General features: G+C 42.0%; 2 protein-coding genes across 2 annotated transcripts in view; one reads left to right on the top strand and one right to left on the bottom strand.

The window, feature by feature from the left end:
• The window catches only part of LOC123762694 (5-hydroxytryptamine receptor 2A), a 513,254-nt gene that overhangs the window by 76,238 nt on the left and 417,016 nt on the right, over positions 1-20,000 (top strand). The gene's annotated exons all lie outside the window — the stretch shown is intronic.
• On the bottom strand, positions 18,088-18,558 carry LOC138369164 (secreted protein C-like). The gene has a single exon (XM_069332101.1). It carries the CDS (start codon positions 18,556-18,558, stop codon positions 18,088-18,090), a length of 471 nt encoding a protein of 156 aa, XP_069188202.1.

Genomic DNA, 20,000 nt, shown 5'->3' with positions numbered 1-20,000 from the left:
CTTGCTTGCATCTTGGCCTGCCTCCTGGATCATGTTGGTGCATTGCTTGTGTGGTACAATTTGTGGCGTGACAATTGTCGCAGGTTGTCGTACGATTAATTCTCTGAGACGTCCTTTATACCACAAGAGGCTTGGTTCATTGTGTGTCCGTTGGATGGTGGTGTCATATTTCTTCTTAATAACGAAAGGTAGTTATCAGGAAAAGAAAGGTTAAAGCTGTGTGACCCATATAACAACTGGAAGGGATATAACGACAAGGATCTGGGATATGAGGCCGGATTGACGGAACTGAATCCAACCACTTGGGCCCCTCGGGGATTGAACGCAGTCTCTGCTCTAACCAAGATTGGTATATTTCGCAAAATTGTGTCATCTGTGTTTTGTATGTATCATATTTCCTCAAATATCATAATTCACTTAATTGACACTGATATGAACATATCTGAAGCGAGTCTAAGATTACTTATAAACGATTTATTAACTCGTGAAATTGATTGCAATTTATGTTGGAAACATTAGCAGTGCCTCGTACTCGTAGTTCCCTACATTGGTCATGGTATTCACCAAGTATTTACGTGTCCACTTACGAAACTTCTACATCTCTCCTCAATCATGCTTAGTCTGCATTTATAGAAACAGTTTAGGAGCTGACAAACGCAGCGAGGTCGTTTTCGATTCAAGGTGATTATGTTGACAGACAAGCTCGAAGCGCCTTGGAGTTCATAAACTGTCAAATACAAGTAAACTTGAGCCGCCGTGATTGAGAAAAGATGTAGAGGTTTCGTATTTGGACGCGTAAATGCCTCATGAATCCTGGTTGACCCCCTGGTCAATGCCTCGAAGATATATATCTATCTCCCCCCAGACATTACTCTTGTGGATGCAAGTGCCTGATACACCATCACTGGATGGTTCTCTTTGACGCTGAGGGAAGAGGATGTGAAGGCTCACTGGCGTTCCTGCTCTTGCCCGGTACAAGAGCATTTAATTTGACTGCTGACCGGCCAGTGTTGGCCGCCAGCACCGGCTTGGCTTCGGCCAGGTAATACATCGTAACACTGCTGTTTGTTTTTGCTGGCACCCAGACGGCATTTTTGGGGGGAGCGGACGAAGCTTAGTTTAACTTGCAGCAGTGACTGACAATATATAATTAGATAAATGTTAAGATGATTTCGGGGCTTTAGTGTCCCCGCGGCCTGGTCCTCGACCAGGCCTCCACCCCCAGGAAGCAGCCCGTGACAGCTGACTAACACCCAGGTACCTATTTTACTACTAGGTAACAGGGGCATAGGGTGAAAGAAACTCTGCCCATTGTTTCTCGCCGGCGCCTGGGATCGAACCCAGGACCACAGGATCACAAGTCCCGCGTGCTGTCCGCTCGGCCGACCGGCTCCCCTGGTCAAGGACCGGGCCGCGGGGACACTAAAGCCCCGAAATCATCTCAAGATAACCTCAAGATAAATGTTATTTATATGCCTTATTAGTCTTAATATATTATTCTAAGTATTATTAATGTTATTTTGGGTCAAAGTGTTGCTTACATAAAGATAATATTTCTACCAGTAATATTGATCCTGGTGTGATTTGTTGGCTTGAAGGTCCTGTTAACAGTTAACAAACACGTGACCTTGTTAGTCAATGTTGTTGACCCGAAATACCTGTCCTCTTACAAACTACGTCTGAATTTGGCCGTTTGTCCCATATGACCGAAAATGGAGGTAATTTGAAAATTAAAAAAAGTTGAAAATAAATTTGGGATTTTGTTTTTCCAAAACAATAAGTTAAGGGTCCTCTAGTAGGTTAGGAGGGCAGGAAATTCCCCTAAAGTTTCAAAACGTCATGAAAAACGTTAATTGAATGTGTCCTTTCCTAACCTAACAGACTAAGCTGGAGGACTCAAACAGAAAACGGAACAGTACATCACTTTCGTGAGCCGATTTCGTTTCAAATTACGTCCATTTTTGGCCATAGCGCGCATACGAGCGAAAAGCGACGTAATTCTTAAGAGGACGGGATGTGTATAACGCTGTGAGCCGGGCAGAGAGTAACGCTGTAACAAGAGGTGCTTTTGTTAACATGACCATTCCGTAGTTAACAATGTTAAAGCTGCGTGCTTCTGCTTAACTGTTAACAGCCGTCATAACTGACCCGTAACTGGGTCGCAACTAGGAGAGGAACGTCGTGGTGGTGTTAGACTAAGTCCTCACACATCCATCTTTTCCCCTCAACCCTTTCCTCACCCACTTCTTTCCCCTCACCCCTCTCCCCACCCACCTCTTTCCCCTCACCCCTCTCCCCACCCACCTCTTTCCCCTCACCCCTCTCCCCACCCACCTCTTTCCCCTCCCCCATCTTCCCCTCAGGCGCAGGTGGCGTGCTGGGACAACACAAGAATTTCTAAAAATGCGTCCTTCTGCGTGTGTAGATATTCCTGCAGTTGCAGCTGTCGCTAGGTGTTCGCGGCTCCTATTGTGTTGCCAGTGGTGCAACACCCGTCCAGGAGTGTTGCAGCGTATGGATTTTGGATGCAGGTGTTTGAAGGTGTTAAGACAGGCCAGGCGGGAGAAGATGTAGAGGATTGACAGTGGAAACTCTGGTTCTTGAGTTTTGTTCCATCATGATATCAGAATAATCTGTATAAATAAAAATGGAGATGTTCGTTTGTGCATAATCGCTAATCTCCGAAATCGGAGATTAGCGTCAATGTCAAGTTAGCGTCAAATGTCAAAGCAATCAGTGAAGAACCGATTGCTTTGATATTTTCACACAATGTTCCATTCGCATCCGAGCAGGTTTTTATATACATACTATATAGATGTTACGTCTGTGAGGTAAAAAAAAAAAAAAACATGCTTTTTCTAAAAAACTGTGTTTTTCATGTGTTTTTCATGTGAGGGAAATCTTCGAAACCTCTTCAGCGATTACATTGAAATTTTGATACAACGTTGCATTCGAATAGGCGCGTCTTTTTATATAACTACTATATACATGCATCTCCTGTGACAGGTAAAAAACATGCGTTTTTGAAAAACAGCGCCATCTGTTGCACATAATAGCAACATGCACGCTATACTAAATATGTCACGAATTCCATTTCAATGTTTTCGATTGCATTGATAAATTTTATTTTCATAGATTTCGATTTATTTTATTTTTTATTGAATTATTTTGTGTGACATTGTGTTGGAATTGAGCTGTGTTGTTTACAATACCGTTCATTACGTAAGTATATGTGTAGATGCCACACTTGTGATAAGTAAAACTATACTTTTCTTGAGGAACAGCGCCATCTGTTGCATGTAAGAGCAACACACATGCTATACTAAATATGTTACAATTCCATTATAATGTTTCTGATTGTATTGATAAATGGAATTTTCATAGATTTTTATTTATTTACATTTCGGTTTAATTATTTTGTGTGAATTGCGTTGGAATTGAGCTGTGTAGTTTACCATACCGTTCATTTCGTGAGTATAGTTTACTTTTTTACTATACCCAGACCATTTGGGAAAGCATCGGGCGAGGGAGTGGGGAATGGTGGGGATGACGAGGGAGGAGTAATGGTGGGGAAGGACGAGGGGACTGGGGAGTTTGGAATGGTGGGAACGAGGGGATGGGGTATGAATAATGGTGGGGAGGACAAGGGGAAAGGGGGAGTGGGGCATGGTGGGGAGGACGAGGGATGGTGGAGTGGGGAATGGTGGGGAGGACGAGGGATGGTGGAGTGTTGAATGGTGGGGAGGACTGGGGGACAGGGAAGGTTGCTGGGGCCCAGGAGCAACGCGTGGCCGGGTACTGCTAGTAATTAATTATTGTGTATTATTAATATTATTATTTTAATACTCTCATAATAATTGTTATTATTATTTATTTCTGTATCTTTAGTGTTCGTAAAATTGATTTCTGTACAGAACATTGACTTTCTTATTAATATCTCTTACGTGAAGTACGAGAATTTTTTTTGTGGCTTCTTTGCCCGTGTGTGTGTGTGTGTGTGTGTGTGTGTGTGTGTGTGTGTGTGTGTGTGTGTGTGTGTGTGTGTACTCACGTAGTTGTACTCACCTAGTTGTGTTTCCGGGGGTTGTGCTCTGGCTCTTTGGTCCCGCCTCTCAACTGTCAATCAACTGGTGTACAGATTCCTGAGCATATTGGGCTTTATCATATCTACATTTGAAACTGTGTATGGAGTCAGCCTCCACCACAACACTACTTAATGCATTCCATTTATTAACTACTCTGACACTAAAAAAAATTCTTTTTAACGTCTCTGTGGCTCATCTGGGTACTAAGTTTCCACCTGTGTCCCCTTGTTCGTGTCCCGCCCGTGCTGAAGAGTTTGTCTTTGTCCACCCTATCAATTCCCCTGAGAATTTTGTAGGTGGTTATCATGTCTTCCCTTACTCTTCTATCTTCCAGGGTTGTGTGTGTGTGTGTGTGTGTGTGGTTATTTGGTGGTTATCTTTTATCAGTAGTGTTGCCGTCTGCCTGGTGTAGTGGATACGCGAGGAGAGTAGGACAATTCTCGGCCGAACAGGATTGAAAGTTGTGGACGTGCCGCGCCTCTGAGACTCCTCCCGCCACGACATGTCCGAAGGAGACACATGTAAGATGAGGAACGTGGTCGTTCAGTCGGGTGTGGCGAGGCTGGCCGGGTGTGGCGAGGCTGGCCGGGTCCATCACCGTACTCGCGGAAGACACCGTCTGTGGCAGGTGGCTTCTGGTGGCGCCGTGCCGGAGTATAAGGCGATGATTGGCGGGAGGCAGGAGAGAACAACGGCCCACGGGTGGAATATGGATCTTCAGAAGAGTCGCGATGTTATTTAGTGTGTTTTAGGATGTTGAGAGAGAGAGAGAATGCTGAGGCCTAGAACCCATATTCGCTGCAATAATGTCGCGGTGTCTACGTAGGAACGTCTGGAATTTGTGGAAAGACATAACGCAGAGCCTCTTTGAACATTAAGAGCAGTCATGTGACAGTTTGTGGTGACTTGACCCAAGAAGGTAAAGCTTGTGAACTAACCTTCAAGTGGGGGCAATTGTACGTTCTCCAGGTGGAAGCATGTTGCGTACTTTTTTCTCACGAGCAAAGTGGACGAATTCTTGAGTGGAGAGAAGTAGTTGTGGTCAGTGAGTCGGCGCCTGGACGAGGTGCACGCCAGTGTGGTGTAAGGTAGGAATAAAGTCCTCGAACACTACCGTAAGTTCCAGTGGGGGAGGCCTTGGATGTGGGGAGAGGGGAGGGAGGAGGGAGGATGGGGGATGGAGAGGAGGGAAAGAAACAGGCTATTCCGGGACCCCTCTAGTATTTTATATATATATATATATATATATATATATATATATATATATATATATATATATATATATATATATATATATATATATATATATATAACTCAAAACTCACACCCCAGAAGTGACTCGGATCCACACTGCCAGGAGCACTCTGCTGGCGTACAGGATCCGTTAACCGCTCGACCAACACGACCGGACAAAAGAGGATGGTAGCCGAGGCTATTTCCATCCCCCCGCCGGCAATCGGTTGGTAATCTTGGGCATGGTATTTTATCAAATCACCTCATTCTTTGGGGCACACGTGAGGAACACAAATGCGAACAAGCCTGAATGGTCCCAGGGCTATCGCAACATTCAGGCTTGTATGTATGTATGTCCGGTCGTGTTGGTCGAGTGGTTAAGGGATCCTGTACGCCAGCAGAGTGCTCCTGGCAGCATGGGTTCGAGTCACTTCTGGGGTGTGAGTTTTCAGTTGCATATAGTCCTGGGGGCCATTCAGGCTTGTTCGCATTTGTGTTGCTCACGTGTGCAAAACATAGATCTTATCATATTCTACAAAACAAAGAAGACTACCGACCTATATATATATATATATATATATATATATATATATATATATATATATATATATATATATATATATATATATATATATATATTTTGGTAGCAGTCTTTCCTGTAGACATATATTATTAAATATGACCGAAAAAGTAAGATTAATAATTCTAACACGAATTTTCTCGATCTTTCGAACGTTTCTTTTCACTGTTGGTGGTAATTCAAAAATCAATTCTCCAAATTCATTTTTATTTCTAGTCTGACGCGACACTTGAGCGCGTTTCGTAAAACTTATTACATTTTCAAAGACTTTAGCTTACACATACACAACTGAATAGAACTTACACATCTTCGATTTGTTTATATCTACATTTGAGTGAGGTGGATGGGGTGAGGTGGTATTAATAGGGTATTAAATTCCTAAACACAAGACAGAACACGAAACAATGGGTATTGAATGGAAGTGATTTGTAGAAAGCCTATTGGTCCATATTTCTTGATGCTTCTATATTGGAGCGGAGTCTTGAGGTGGGTAGAATATAGTTGTGCATTAATTGGCTGTTGATTGCTGGTGTTGACTTCTTGATGTGTAGTGCCTCGCAGACGTCAAGCCGCCTGCTATCGCTGTATCTATCAATGATTTCTGCGTTGTTTACTAGGATTTCTCTGGCGATGGTTTGGTTGTGGGAAGAGAATTTCTCTTCCCACAACGTGTTCGTGTTCTGTCTTGTGTTTAGGAATTTAATACCCTATTAATACCACCTCACCCCATCCACCTCACTCAAATGTAGATATAAATAAATCGAAGATGTGTAAGTTCTATTCAGTTGTGTATGTGTAAGCTAAAGTCTTTGAAAATGTAATAAGTTTTACGAAACGCGCTCAAGTGTCGCGTCAGACTAGAAATAAAAATGAATTTTGGAGAATTGATTTTTGAATTACCACCAACAGTGAAAAGAAACATACGAAAGATCGAGAAAATTCGTGTTAGAATTATTAATCTTACTTTTTCGGTCATATTTAATAATATATATATATATATATATATATATATATATATATATATATATATATATATATATATATATATATATATATATATATATATATATATATATATATTTCAAATACATTGCTATGCATATAACGAAATTTCGTACATATTTTCGTACATATTCCCCCACAATCTTAAAAATCTCCGGAAGAATGCCGACTATCTTGCCTCAATAAACGGTAACTTTACCTTCTCAGTGCATATTTTTTTCGTTGGCACAAGGTTTGAGAGGTTGCCGCGGGCTGTGTGAAGGTTTGTTGGCAGTGTTTCAGACTTTCAAAGGTGCTTTAAGTCTGTATTTTGTTCTCATCTCGTTCCGTTGACAGAAGGAAGCGTGTGGCATCGTGGAGGGTCGTATAGATGTCTGGAAGGTTGCCACTGAGATTATTATTTTAGGGCAAGAATTATGAGTGAAGTGTTGATGTGTGGGAGAATGGGGGTAGAGAGACAGAGAGAGAGAGAGAGAGAGAGAGAGAGAGAGAGAGAGAGAGAGAGAGAGAGAGAGAGAGAGAGAGAGAGAGAGAGAGAGAGGAAGAGAGAATGGAAGAAAGGGTCTTATGTAATGTTGTTGTACCTTGTACTTAGTGTTGTGATGTACCTCTTGTACCATAACTGTGCTTAGCCTAGTACCGAGAGGTACACTGGGTCGTCCTGTTTACACCTCTTAGCCGAACACTTGTCTAACGCGAGACAACGCCTACATATACCATCTATTGATTAGTACATAACATATAAATATTATCCAATATGAGATAACTCCCTTGACTAAATAATAGACAAGTACAAGCACTGTAGAATTTGTGCTTTATTATTCTGTTCTAGTACGTAGGGCTGTAATTCCAGGCTGTAATGCAATAAGAGAACTTGGAGATGAGACCATCGGCCGAATGAATATATCAGTATTATTATTTTCATTTAAAAATATATATCGGCGTATGTGCATAAAAATCAACGCAGATTTATTTCTGTCGCGTTTATTTTAGCGTTGTTACGGTAAATAATTCTTTTAGAGTAAAATAAATTCCGTTTCCGTGAGTCTAACGTTTCGTAAACAGTATACTTTTATTGCTGTAAATTCTGACTTAAATCATTAGCGTGGACCATATATCTTTTTCTGTGGATTACAATTTTATTCCGCGAGTCATATTCCTCCAGTGAACCACATGTGTCCTGTCATCTTCATTCCTCCAGTGAAAACTGGAGGATATATATATATATATATATATATATATATATATATATATATATATATATATATATATATATATATATATATATCATATACATTCGAGCCACACATGTCTTTGCAAACCGAACATATAATCTTTTGTGACGCGCGATCTTCCTGTGAAGCAAGAACGACAATGGGCTAATCCAAACACGGCTGTTTCCACTATACATCTTCACAAATATGGCTGCTCCTCCAGTGAACCACCACAAACATAGTGTTACACCACATATAATCCCGTACAAGCATAGCTACCTCCTTTTTTTATACCTGTATCGCACCAGTACAAACATGGCTACTCCCTCTTTACACCTGTTCTCAACAAGGCTCAGCTGCCCCCTTGGTCTGGCAAGGATCTTATCAGCTTCGATAATGACTTCTTGGGAAATTTCTCCTCGACAAGTTTCCATTTATTCCCCACTTTTAAAACTTTAATATTGGTTGCAATTTTTCGTAAATTGTAGTTTCTGATTGTGTCCGTCTTTTTCTATTTTGGAATTAGAAATATTGTTGCAAACTTTTTTTTATTTTATGTTCACAGCCTTGCACCTTTTTTTTTCTTGTTTAACGGCAGTAATTCTGATTGAAGTATGGACTCTGCAGCAAAATAGCCTCGGCTGTGGATATTTTTGTGGGTTGTATTTTCACAGTCAGGAATCAATAAACGCAGCTTGATGCAATAATTCTATCTTAAAAATATCCGAATATCTGCGTCTGTCTGTTGCTATATATATATTGATATATATATAAATATATATATATATATATATATATATATATATATATATATATATATATATATATATATATATATATACATATATATATTGTATAGATCAATTCTGTGTAGTCTAATTCAACGTCTTATTGCATATCTTTCCGTTGGAACTGACAAAGATCATAAATTATATGGGGCTCCAGCTTCTGGGCTCCACCATTAGCGATAACAGTATTTTTCATATCAATAGCCATGTTCGAAGTGTAGACAGCTTCCACGACACGATCACCATTTTATGTTTTAATAACAGAAAGGATAATCCTGTTTAATAACAGGATTTTTAAGACCATGGATTCAGGGAGAACTGTGAGAGTCCCAAGGATTCTGGGTGGACCCTTGGGACCCGGGAGGGTCGGTCATAATAGTTTATTATTATTAACATCTTTATTGGCAAAATTAATTACAATTTTTATAAATCTGAAGATTTCGATTAAGTCTTATTAAAGTGAGGATAATGCTGGTATTCACTGTCACGCAGGACAGAGGGTCATACACAAGACAATAGGTCTAAACTGTAGGCTGAAGCACATATATATCATGGTTACAATCAATGTTTTAATGTATGGATATGTAAAAACAACTTTCTGTTGTGCACTGCCACACAAGGGCAGGGATGGGTTCATAAGTGATGCAGCTTAGAAGTAATATAAATAAAAATTGCTCTTCATTCTTTAAAATGGACAAGCAAATTTTGGATAAATTGTTAGGATGCCGTGAACTCAGAACACCTGAGTCAATGAAATAGTTACACAGTTGGTAGTGAGCTTATTACAGTGATAATGATCGTATGGTGTCATACACCATTAACTATTAATAGAACAAAAAATTAAACTTCATCAGTTTACAAGAAAAATATGATTCGTAAATAGAAAACGTTTATACCAGCATAACTTACAAAAGCCGTCCATTAGCCAGTAAAGTTAAATATTTAATGTTTAAAAAGAGATTCAGAAAGAGCGTGAATACAAAAACATAAAAAGTTACCCAAAGGGTGCAATTTTAGAGCTTCAAGTTTCACAAGCCTATTAGGCTACGAAGATGCAAATACTCATTGAAACAGGTGTCTCGTCAGATCATCTCGGAGTGGAGAAAACCTCACTGACTTGCTGGTCAACATTTTGCAGCCCATCTCTCCGAAAATTATATAGTACTTACTACAACTATTTGGTAGAAATTACCAATTTATACTCTCTTGGACTCAAAGAGGTTCAGGTTTTGTACTATTGATTTCATAGTCAGAGGGATGAAACTAAAAACGAATTAAAAAAATGTATAGTACATATATGTGCTATATTATACATCAGATAATGTGTCTTGGGTCTACGATTACCTGGACAGGTAAGGTTATGATCTCCTAATTACATTTATGATTTAATAGAATGCCATTAGGCCTAATTAATTTAAAAAATACGTGACCTCTTGGGGGTTTCCAAGTGCACATATTGGTACGTTTGACCAAGTAGTTAGTGTTAGTACTGTCATTTTAGGGGAATGGGTTGACATCTGAGTACTTCTGTCACTCGTGCGTTAGTGGACCATGTCTTCTGTCAAGTGAAGACCATGTCTTCTGTCAAACCAAGTCTTTTTGCCCGAAACGCTGTACGACTTAGTGGCTTTAGGCATAGTGTGAATTATCACCATCTAGAACTCCAACATTCTGTTTGTAACTTATCTTGTATGTGTGTACCTTTACCTGAATAAACATTTATTTATTTATTAATTATTCTAACTCCTGTCACTTGTATTCTCACTCAGAGACGATCAATACTTCCATCTATTTCAATACTTATAGGCATGTTCGTAGCCTAGTAGGTAGTTTGTTAGCGTTGGAGAATGTGTTAAGTACTTTGAATTTTAAGTTTTTAACTTTTACCGCGTCCTTGAGTGTAACTTTTCCGTTGGATTTTTTGTTGAAAGTCTTACGCGACTAATTTAATCAGTGGTTTTTACCGCTCTCGTCGTCTCGAGTTCCCATTGTTTGCTTGTTTCGCCCGAGATAAGCTCATCCTAATTTGTGTAGGATGCTAAAATGATTTATGTGTATCTAACTTGTGCATGTATTAAACTATCAGGATATTATTAACCCTCTCACATCAACCTGTCCTCTTAAAAATAACGTCGCTTTCTATCCGTTTACCCGTATGGCCGAAAGTGGACGTAATTTGAAAATTAAAAAAAAAAATTAAATAAATTTGGGATTTTTTTCAACAACATTAAGTTAAGGGTCCTCTGATAGGTTAGGTGGACAGGAAATTCTCATAAAGTTTCAAAACGTTATGAAAAACGTTAGTTGACAGTTTCCTCTCCTAACCTGTCCGCGTAGGCCGGTCGACTCAAACAGAAAACAGAACAGTACGTCACTTTTGTGAGTCGATTTCATTTCAAATTACGTCCAAATTTGGCCATAGCGCACATACGAGCGAAAAGTGACGTTATTTTTAAGAGGACGGGTTGCTCACATATGAAGACCAGTGACGACGTTTCGGTCCATTCTGAAGTCTTGATGAGGGTCCGAGATGGATCTTGTCGTGTGCAAGATAGATTATTAATCTCCAGCTACGTTATTGTGGCATTCTCTGTGTCAGGATGTCACATACTCATAATATATTAACTCGTTTTCCTGGCCTTGTTTTCAGTCTTTTTAAACATGTGTTTGTGGCTACTTGAGTCTGACCATGGTGCTACACGAAACTTTGTTACGAACCAGTTCGTGCCATGCTACAAGGGGTACAATGTGAACTATTTGTTTCCGTCCCATAAAGTACGAAGTTACACCATCCTATGTAACCTAGTGACCCTGATTCTCATTACTTCAGAGAAGCGTTTATCTCTATTAGGCTTTTATAGTTAATATGACACTAAATTTGCACGCTTGTATTCGAAGCATTTAAATGATGCATTTAGCAGTGAGGACATGTTGTAAAACACAGACCCAAAATTAAATTATTTGGAAGTTGTTTTTTTTTAGAATTGTCTGAAAATTTATAATATAAAATTGGAGGAATTATTTTCCATCTCGCAACCGGAGTAACTATATAATACAAAGGTGAAATTGACAAATTGCATCAGTTTTCGTAAATTATAAAAAGTTTGTCTTGTCATGCCTATTACACAATATATCATTAGATTTGTTTCTTGTGAATTTTATTTGCATTTTGAGTATTTTTGAATATATCAGTCACAACGACAATAGTGGAAAGGAGAGAGATGGCAGACAATCAGATTATAGAGAATTATAAAATGCTTAATGGGATTGACAAAGTAGAAAAAAGATAATTAAAATAAACAACAATAGAATAAAATGGTATGGATGGAAGCTTGAGAATCTGATGCGTCATATAGATATTAGAAAGTTTTCTTGTAGCGTAAGAGTAAAGGGAAAATAGAATGGAGCAGGTTGTAGAGATGAACATCATTACTAATTTCAAAAGTAGATTTGATAGACGATTAAGTCAGGAGTCACTGAAATAGACAATCAGCGACCAGAAAGGCAGGGTCCAAGAACTAAAAGCTCGATTCTGCAGGCACAAATAAGCAAGTACACTCACTAACCCACACATGCGCACACACACGACGCATGAACACACGTACAGACACAAACACGCGAAAACTAATTTTTAATGGTAGAGTGTCTGTAAATAACAGCCTCAATGGGCGCGTAATTCCCAGCGATTTGCATTTGCTTTGTGGGAGCGTGTGTCATCTGTCTGTTGCGGCGAGGGGGAGACAAACTCAATTTTACCTGCTCCACCACACCGTCCCACCTTCTCCCCCTCATCCCCATCTCTCCACCACACCACCCCAAACCCCCACACCACAACCCACCGCCCCAATTTCTTCATAATACGCTCTTACCCTCTACATCCCCAGTCCCTTCATCCCAACCTCTCAACTACAGACCCATCCACCTCACCCCCACACCTCCCCAACCCATCCACCTCACCCCCACACCTCCCCAACCCATCCACCTCACCCCCACACCTCCCCAACCCATCCACCTCACCCCCACACCTCCCCAACCCATCCACCTCACCCCAAACCTCCCCAACCCAACCTCCCTCACAATTCAAAGATTATCAAATATTTAAATTAGGAAATATGTTAGGCATTTTCCTGTTGTTTATCATTCCGTTTTCTACGTAGTTTAAAGTTTAGTTAAGAGAACCCAATATAAATATTGCAAATTAGCATCTACCCAAACTGCTCTATTAATTCTTGAGATAGCGTGGTTTGCTTGAGTGACCGGTCATTACGTAACCTTTCCAGCTGTTCCTAGAAGAATTGTTTCCAATTGTTTTTAATGCTCGAAAGTTTGCTTCTCCTTCCTCCATCCTTCTTTTTAGATCTGCTTGCGATGGACGGACAGTTTAAATCCTCGCAAATTCCACTCGTACGGGGGAGTGGGGGCAGGGAAGAGCTGATTGGGGACGGGGGAAAGGGAGAATGGTTAAGGGGAAGGTGAGGAGGGGGGAGTAGGGTAAAGGGAGTGGGGTGAGAAGGGGTGGAGGGTAATGGGGAGGGTGGGAGAGTGTATATCTGTCGAGTGCCTCCCTTTGATCTCCAGAGAAGCGTAATGTTACGGAGAGAGAGAGAGTGGGAGTGAGAGAGACAGAGAAAGACAGGAAGACAGATAGGTTTTGTGCTGGAGCTCTTCCGTCCATGAATGTGAGGTAGACCGTTTGAATGTGGAAGAGATTTCGGTGTCTCTTCGCCGTGCAGGGTTCACAGGTTGGTACCCCTGGTACTCCTGAGAGTCACTGTTCTCACCGCTGCGTGCAACTGCTCCCATTTACGGATAAACTGCCCCTGGCTAGGACGCTAAATATTGCTAAAGAACAAAAATAAAGATTAAAATAACGTGAAAAAAATATGTTGTTAAATGTTATGGAAATTAAACCTTCATGTGTTTTACATTTATAAACACATTGGTACATTAGTGGCGTGGTTGAAGCACTCTGTCTCAGCCGTGTGTGCACCTAGTGTGCATGTGAAGCTGTGGAGGTGCTTGCTGCTTGACACCGGCTCCACCTGCACAACGGCTCCAAATATTTTGGCAGTGATTATGTTTGATTATAATTTGTTGTATCTGGCTTGAGAGGCAGGAGGCCTACTCTGTGGCTCGGACTCTGTGGTTTTTTTACAGAGCAAGGACAGTTTATTTGTTGGTGTTTATGCATGGTGCTTGGATTGGAATGTGTGACTTTTTCTGATTGGTATATAAATCTTCTGTGATTTATGGTTGCGCTTTACGTTCACGGTTGTATTTTATGGAGTAATTTGTATATTCTCGAATTTTTTGTGTGCGGTTTTGTACTGCTGTGCTCCATGTTCGGTGTTTGAAGTTGGGTTTCGAATGCTTTTGTAATCTTTCAGTAATTTCTGCATGCTTCGTGTGGGTGCCCCTTTTCACGTAATGTTCTTGTCTATGTATGGGTACTGTAGCAGCAGTTGGGTTGGTGTGGAGCCCTGCGGGGGTTTTGTGTGCTGTCCTGTGGTTTTCGATGCTATTTCATAGCTTTATGATATGTACGTAATAATTCTTTTGATTTATCATGTTTTTTTATGAGTGGGGGTGTTTGTCGGTATTGTGTTTGTTATGCAGTGCGAGGGGGGGGGGATTTCCTTGTCTTTCTGTCTGTACTTGTTGTATTATTGTATTTTAAATAAAAGATGAAAAAAAGATCGAGGAGTCACTGAAAAAGCAGCATTATGTTATTAAGAGTTGCCATTGAGGCAGGAGTTAAAGGAAGCTACTTGATTGTTCATTAAATTTCTGTCATCGAAGCCTTTCTCTGATGATAATTGTACACTCAAATGCGTGTTGAGAGCTTCAGTATTTATTTACCAGGTAAAACGGCAAACTTTTTCCAAACATAAGCCTGTCAAGAAGAACAAGTTCACAAAAGGATCAGTAAATTATCAGAGGATATTAACAAACAGCTCAAAGTGAAAGTAAAGTTCTTGTAGTTTGTTATTGGAATTGATGAAAGTACAGATATTGCTGATACAGGACAGTTTAAAGTTAGTCTACGTGGTACTGATCAAAGTATGTAGGTAACTGAAGAGTTTGTGAAATTAATGCCAATCTCAGGAAAAGAACAGGTGATAATATCTTGGTTAGTTCTGTATTAGTCGTGGATAAATAAGACGTTGATTGGAGGAAAAAGCTGCAAGTCTGGCTACAGATTTACCCGCACAAATGATGGGTGGGAAAGATGGTTTGGCTACTAAATTATAGGAAGGACGACAGTATAAACTGTGACCCAAAACAACGATTATTTTTAATTTCCCAATACATCATTCATAGAGAAGTTTTGTGCAGCAAGATTTACTGGTTACATTATGAGTGCCACGAAATATTCGCAGGCTTCACATACGCTGACTTCACATATGCTGACTTCACATATGCTGACTTCACATATGCTGACTTCACATATATTGACTTCACAAACGTTGACTTCACATATGTTAACTTCACATAGGCTAACTTGACATGCGCTAACTTCATATGCGCTAACTTCATATGCGCTAACTTCATATGCACTAACTTCACATAGGCTAACTTCACATGCGCTAATTTCACATGCGCTAACTTCACATAGCCTGACTTCACATATGCTAACCTCACATTCGCTAATTTCACATACGCTAACTTCACATACGCTAACTTCACATGCGCTAACTTCACATGTGCTAACCTCACATGTGCTAACCTCACATACGCTAACTTCACATGCGCTAACTTCACATGTGCTAACCTCACATACGCTAACTTCACATGCGCTAACCTCACATACGCTAACTTCACATGTGCTAACCTCACATACGCTAACTTCACATAGCCCGAGAATGGCGTGTCAAATATTTACCATTCGGAGCGCTGACTTTACCGGTGGTAAGGAACATTCGGAATTTGCTCAGCTGGAAGTAACTGTTACACTGTGATTCTGTTTGGAGGGAAATGTTTAGTGCTGATGGTCGTACATGTTTGGCAATATCTGCCACCAAACTGTCCCAGGATCAGGGGGGGGGGTTTGCTTTACAGATTTTGACCCTGTTTGATACACCTATAATAATAATAATTCGTTTTGTCGGGGACAGAAAGAATGTGTGTATATGTAGGCCTGTATAGACGTCCCCCTGAAGAGCTGACCTTCTCCAGGATGCATTCAACAACAGTTGCCTAGTTCTCTGCTAGTTATTTACTGCAAGGTGAACAGAAAATTTGGTACAAGGAAAAGTGCCCAACCATTTCTGTCTCGCTCGCGAATCGAACGCCGGGATCCCCGATGGTAAGTGAAGTTACCTATACACACCTGCGTACAGTTCCCAAAGTGACACAGAGAAATCACACATTATAGTGATATATATCAATGAGAGAATCCACAGGGGCCGTGATCAGGACTCGAACGAATGCGCAAGGTATTCCCAGATGCAAGCTCTTGACCATGTGGTGGCGTAGTCGACTAGAGCGTGCGTCAGGGAACACCCGACCGCGTACGTTCGAATCCCCATCGAATACTGTGGATTTTCTCATTCCCAAGGGTGTTGTGGCTCAGTCGTTTGCTCCAGACGTGGCGGTGATGACCCGGGCCAATAGACGGTCTGGAACCAGAAATACCGGGCAATTAGGTCAATATTATTGTAATGTTTTGTTTTGCGAGTACTTTACCGTTGCCCCTTGGAGGAGGAGGAGGACTAGTCCGCCTTGTTATAGTCTACAATATGTAAACTCGGCTGAAATCTGCTCTGCAATACCAAATGAGCTTGATACCCCTTTTGAGTACCTGACCCATGCTACTTGCCGGACCCATGCTTCTTGCCAGACACAAGTTACTTGCCGGACCAATGCTACTTGCCGGACTAAATGCTTCTTGGCTGACCCATGCTACTTGCCGGACTAAATGCTTCTTGGCTGATCCATGCTACTTGCCAGACACATGTTACTTGCCAGACCCATGATATTTGCCTGACCCATGCTACTTCCCAGACACATGTTACTTGCCAGACCCATGATATTTGCCTGACCCATGCTACTTGCCAGACACATGTTACTTGCCAGACCCATGCTACTTGTCTGACCCATGCTACTTGCCTGACCCATACTACTTGCCAGACACATGTTACTTGCCTGACCCATGCTACTTGCCTGACCCCATGTTACTTGCCTGACCCATGCTACTTGCCTGACCCATGTTACTTGCCAGACCCATGTTACTTGCCTGACCCATGCTATTTTACAGACCCCATGCTACTTGCCTTACCCATGTTACTTGCCTGACCCATGCTACTTGCCTGACCCATGCTACTTGCCTGATCCATGCAACTTACCAGACACATGTTACTTGCCTGACCCATGATACTTGCCTGACCCATGCTACTTGACAGATCCCATGCTACTGGCCTGACCCATGTCACTTGCAAGACCCATGTTACTTGCCTGACCCATGCTACTTGCCAGACCCATGTTACTTGCCTGACCCATGCTTCTTGCCAGACCCATGCTACTTGCCTGACCCATGTTACTTGCCAGACCCATGCTACTTGCCTGATCCATGCTACTTGCCTGACCCATGCTACTTGCCGGATCCATGCTACTTGACAGACCCCATACTTCTTGCCTGATCCATGTTACTTGCTTGGCCCATGCTACTTGCCTGACCCATACTACTTGCCAGACCCATGCTACTTGACAGACACATGCTACTTGCCTGACCCATGCTACTTGCCTGACCCATGCTACTTCACAGACTCATGCTACGTGCCTGACACATGCTACTTGCCAGACCTATGCTACTTGCCTGACCCATGCTACTTGCCAGACACATGCTACTTGCCTGACCCATGCTACTTGCCTGACCCATGCTACTTGCCTGACCCATGCTACTTGCCTGATCCATGCAACTTGCCTGACCCAAGCTACTTACCAGACCCATGCTACTTGCCTGATCCATGCTACTTGCCAGACTCATGCTACTTGCCAGACTCATGCTACTTGCCTGACCCTTGATACTTGCCTGACCCATGCTACTTTCCTGACCCATGCTACTTGCCTGACCCATGCTACTTGCCTGACCCATGCTACTTGCCAGATTCATGCTACTTGCCTGACCCATGCTACTTGCCTGATCCAAGCTACTTACCAGACCCATGCTACTTGCCTGACCCATGCTACTTAATTGCCTGATCCATGCTGCTTGCCTGACTCATGCTGCTTGCCTGACTCATGCTACTTGCCAGACTCATGCTACTTGCCTGACCCATGCTACTTGCCTGACCCATGCTACTTGCCTGACCCATGCTACTTGCCTGACCCATGCTACTTGCCTGACCCATGCTGCTTGCCTGACTCATGCTACTTGCCTGACCCATGCTACTTGCCTGACCCATGCTACTTGCCTGACCCATGCTACTTGCCTGACCCATGCTACTTGCCTGACCCATGCTGCTTGCCTGACCCATGCTACTTGCCTGACCCATGCTACTTGCCTGACCCATGCTGCTTGCCTGACCCATGCTACTTGCCTGACCCATGCTACTTGCCTGACCCATGCTACTTGCCTGACCCATGCTACTTGGCTGACCCATGCTGCTTGCCTGACTCATGCTACTTGCCAGACTCATGCTACTTGCCAGACCCATGCTACTTGCCAGTCCTCTGTCAAGGAGAGCACAGCAGTGTATCCTCCCACGCTGTTGATCAAGAATTTAATACCCTTGATGAACAGCTCAATTTTTTAGCGCTGGTGCTTGACATATATTTTTGGTGTCCTGGAGGATCACCTTAAACAGTGGATGAGCCCTCGCCTTCTTAGACGGTGATGGGGAAGGGTGACCCATACCTTGAGGCTACCTTGAGGTGCTTCCGGGGCTTAGTGTCCCCGCGGCCCGGTCGTCGACCAGGCCTCCTGGTTGCTGGACTGATCAACCAGGCTGTTAGACGCGGCTGCTCGCAGCCTGACGTATGAGTCACAGCCTGGTTGATCAGGTATCCTTTGGAGGTGCTTATCCAGTTCTCTCTTGAACACTGTGAGGGGTTTGCCAGTTATGCCCCTTATGTGTAGTGGAAACGTGTTGAACAGTCTCGGGCCTCTGATGTTGATAGAGTTCTCTCTCAGAGTACCTGTTGCACCTCTGCTTTTCAACGGGGGTATTCTGCACATCCTGCCATGTCTTCTGGTCTCATGTGGTGTTATTTCTGTGTGCAGGTTTGGGACCAGCCCCTCAATTATTTTCCACGTGTAAATTATTATGTATCTCTCCCGCCTGCGCTCAAGGGAGTACAGATTTAGGCTCTTTAGTCGGTCCCAGTAATTTAGATGTTTTACTGAGTGGATTCTAGCAGTAAAGGATTTCTGCACGCTCTCTAGGTCAGCAATTTCTCCAGCTTTGAAAGGGGCTGTCATTGTGCAGCAGTACTCCACTCTAGAGAGCACAAGCGTTTTGAAAAGTATCATCATCGGTATAGCATCTCTAGTGTGAAAAGTTCTTGTTATCCAACCTGTCATTTTTCTTGCAGTTGTGACGGCTACTTTATTGTGTTCTTTAAAGGTAAGGTCTTCCGACATGAGTACACCCAGATCCTTTACATTGCCTTTTCGTTCTATGTTATGATTTGCCTGAGTTTTGTACGTGGTTTCTGTTTTTATATTTTCAATTTTTCCGTAGCGCATGAGCTGGAACTTATCCTCGTTAAACACCATATTATTTTCTGTAGCCCATAGAAAGACCTGATCTACATCTGATTGGAGGTTTGCCGTGTCCTCTATGTTGCCAACTCTCATGAAAATCCTAGTGTCATCTGCAAAGGATGATACAGTGCTATAGGTTGTGTTCTGGTCTATGTCCGATATGAGGATGAGAAAAAGTACTGGAGCAAGCACAGTACCCTGGGGGACTGAGCTCTTCACGGTTGATGGGCTGGATTTTATTTTGTTGACTATTACACATTGGGTTCTGTTGGTCAGGAAATTGTAGATCCATCTGCCTATTTTCCCGGTAATTCCTTTTGAACGCATTTTATGTGCAATAACACCATGGTCACATTTATCAAAAGCTTTTGCGAAATCTGTGTAAATTACATC

The sequence above is a fragment of the Procambarus clarkii genome, chromosome 27 (genome assembly GCF_040958095.1).
Source record: "Procambarus clarkii isolate CNS0578487 chromosome 27, FALCON_Pclarkii_2.0, whole genome shotgun sequence".
Lineage (NCBI taxonomy): Eukaryota > Metazoa > Arthropoda > Malacostraca > Decapoda > Cambaridae > Procambarus > Procambarus clarkii.
This window is presented reverse-complemented; position numbering and strand designations above follow the sequence as displayed.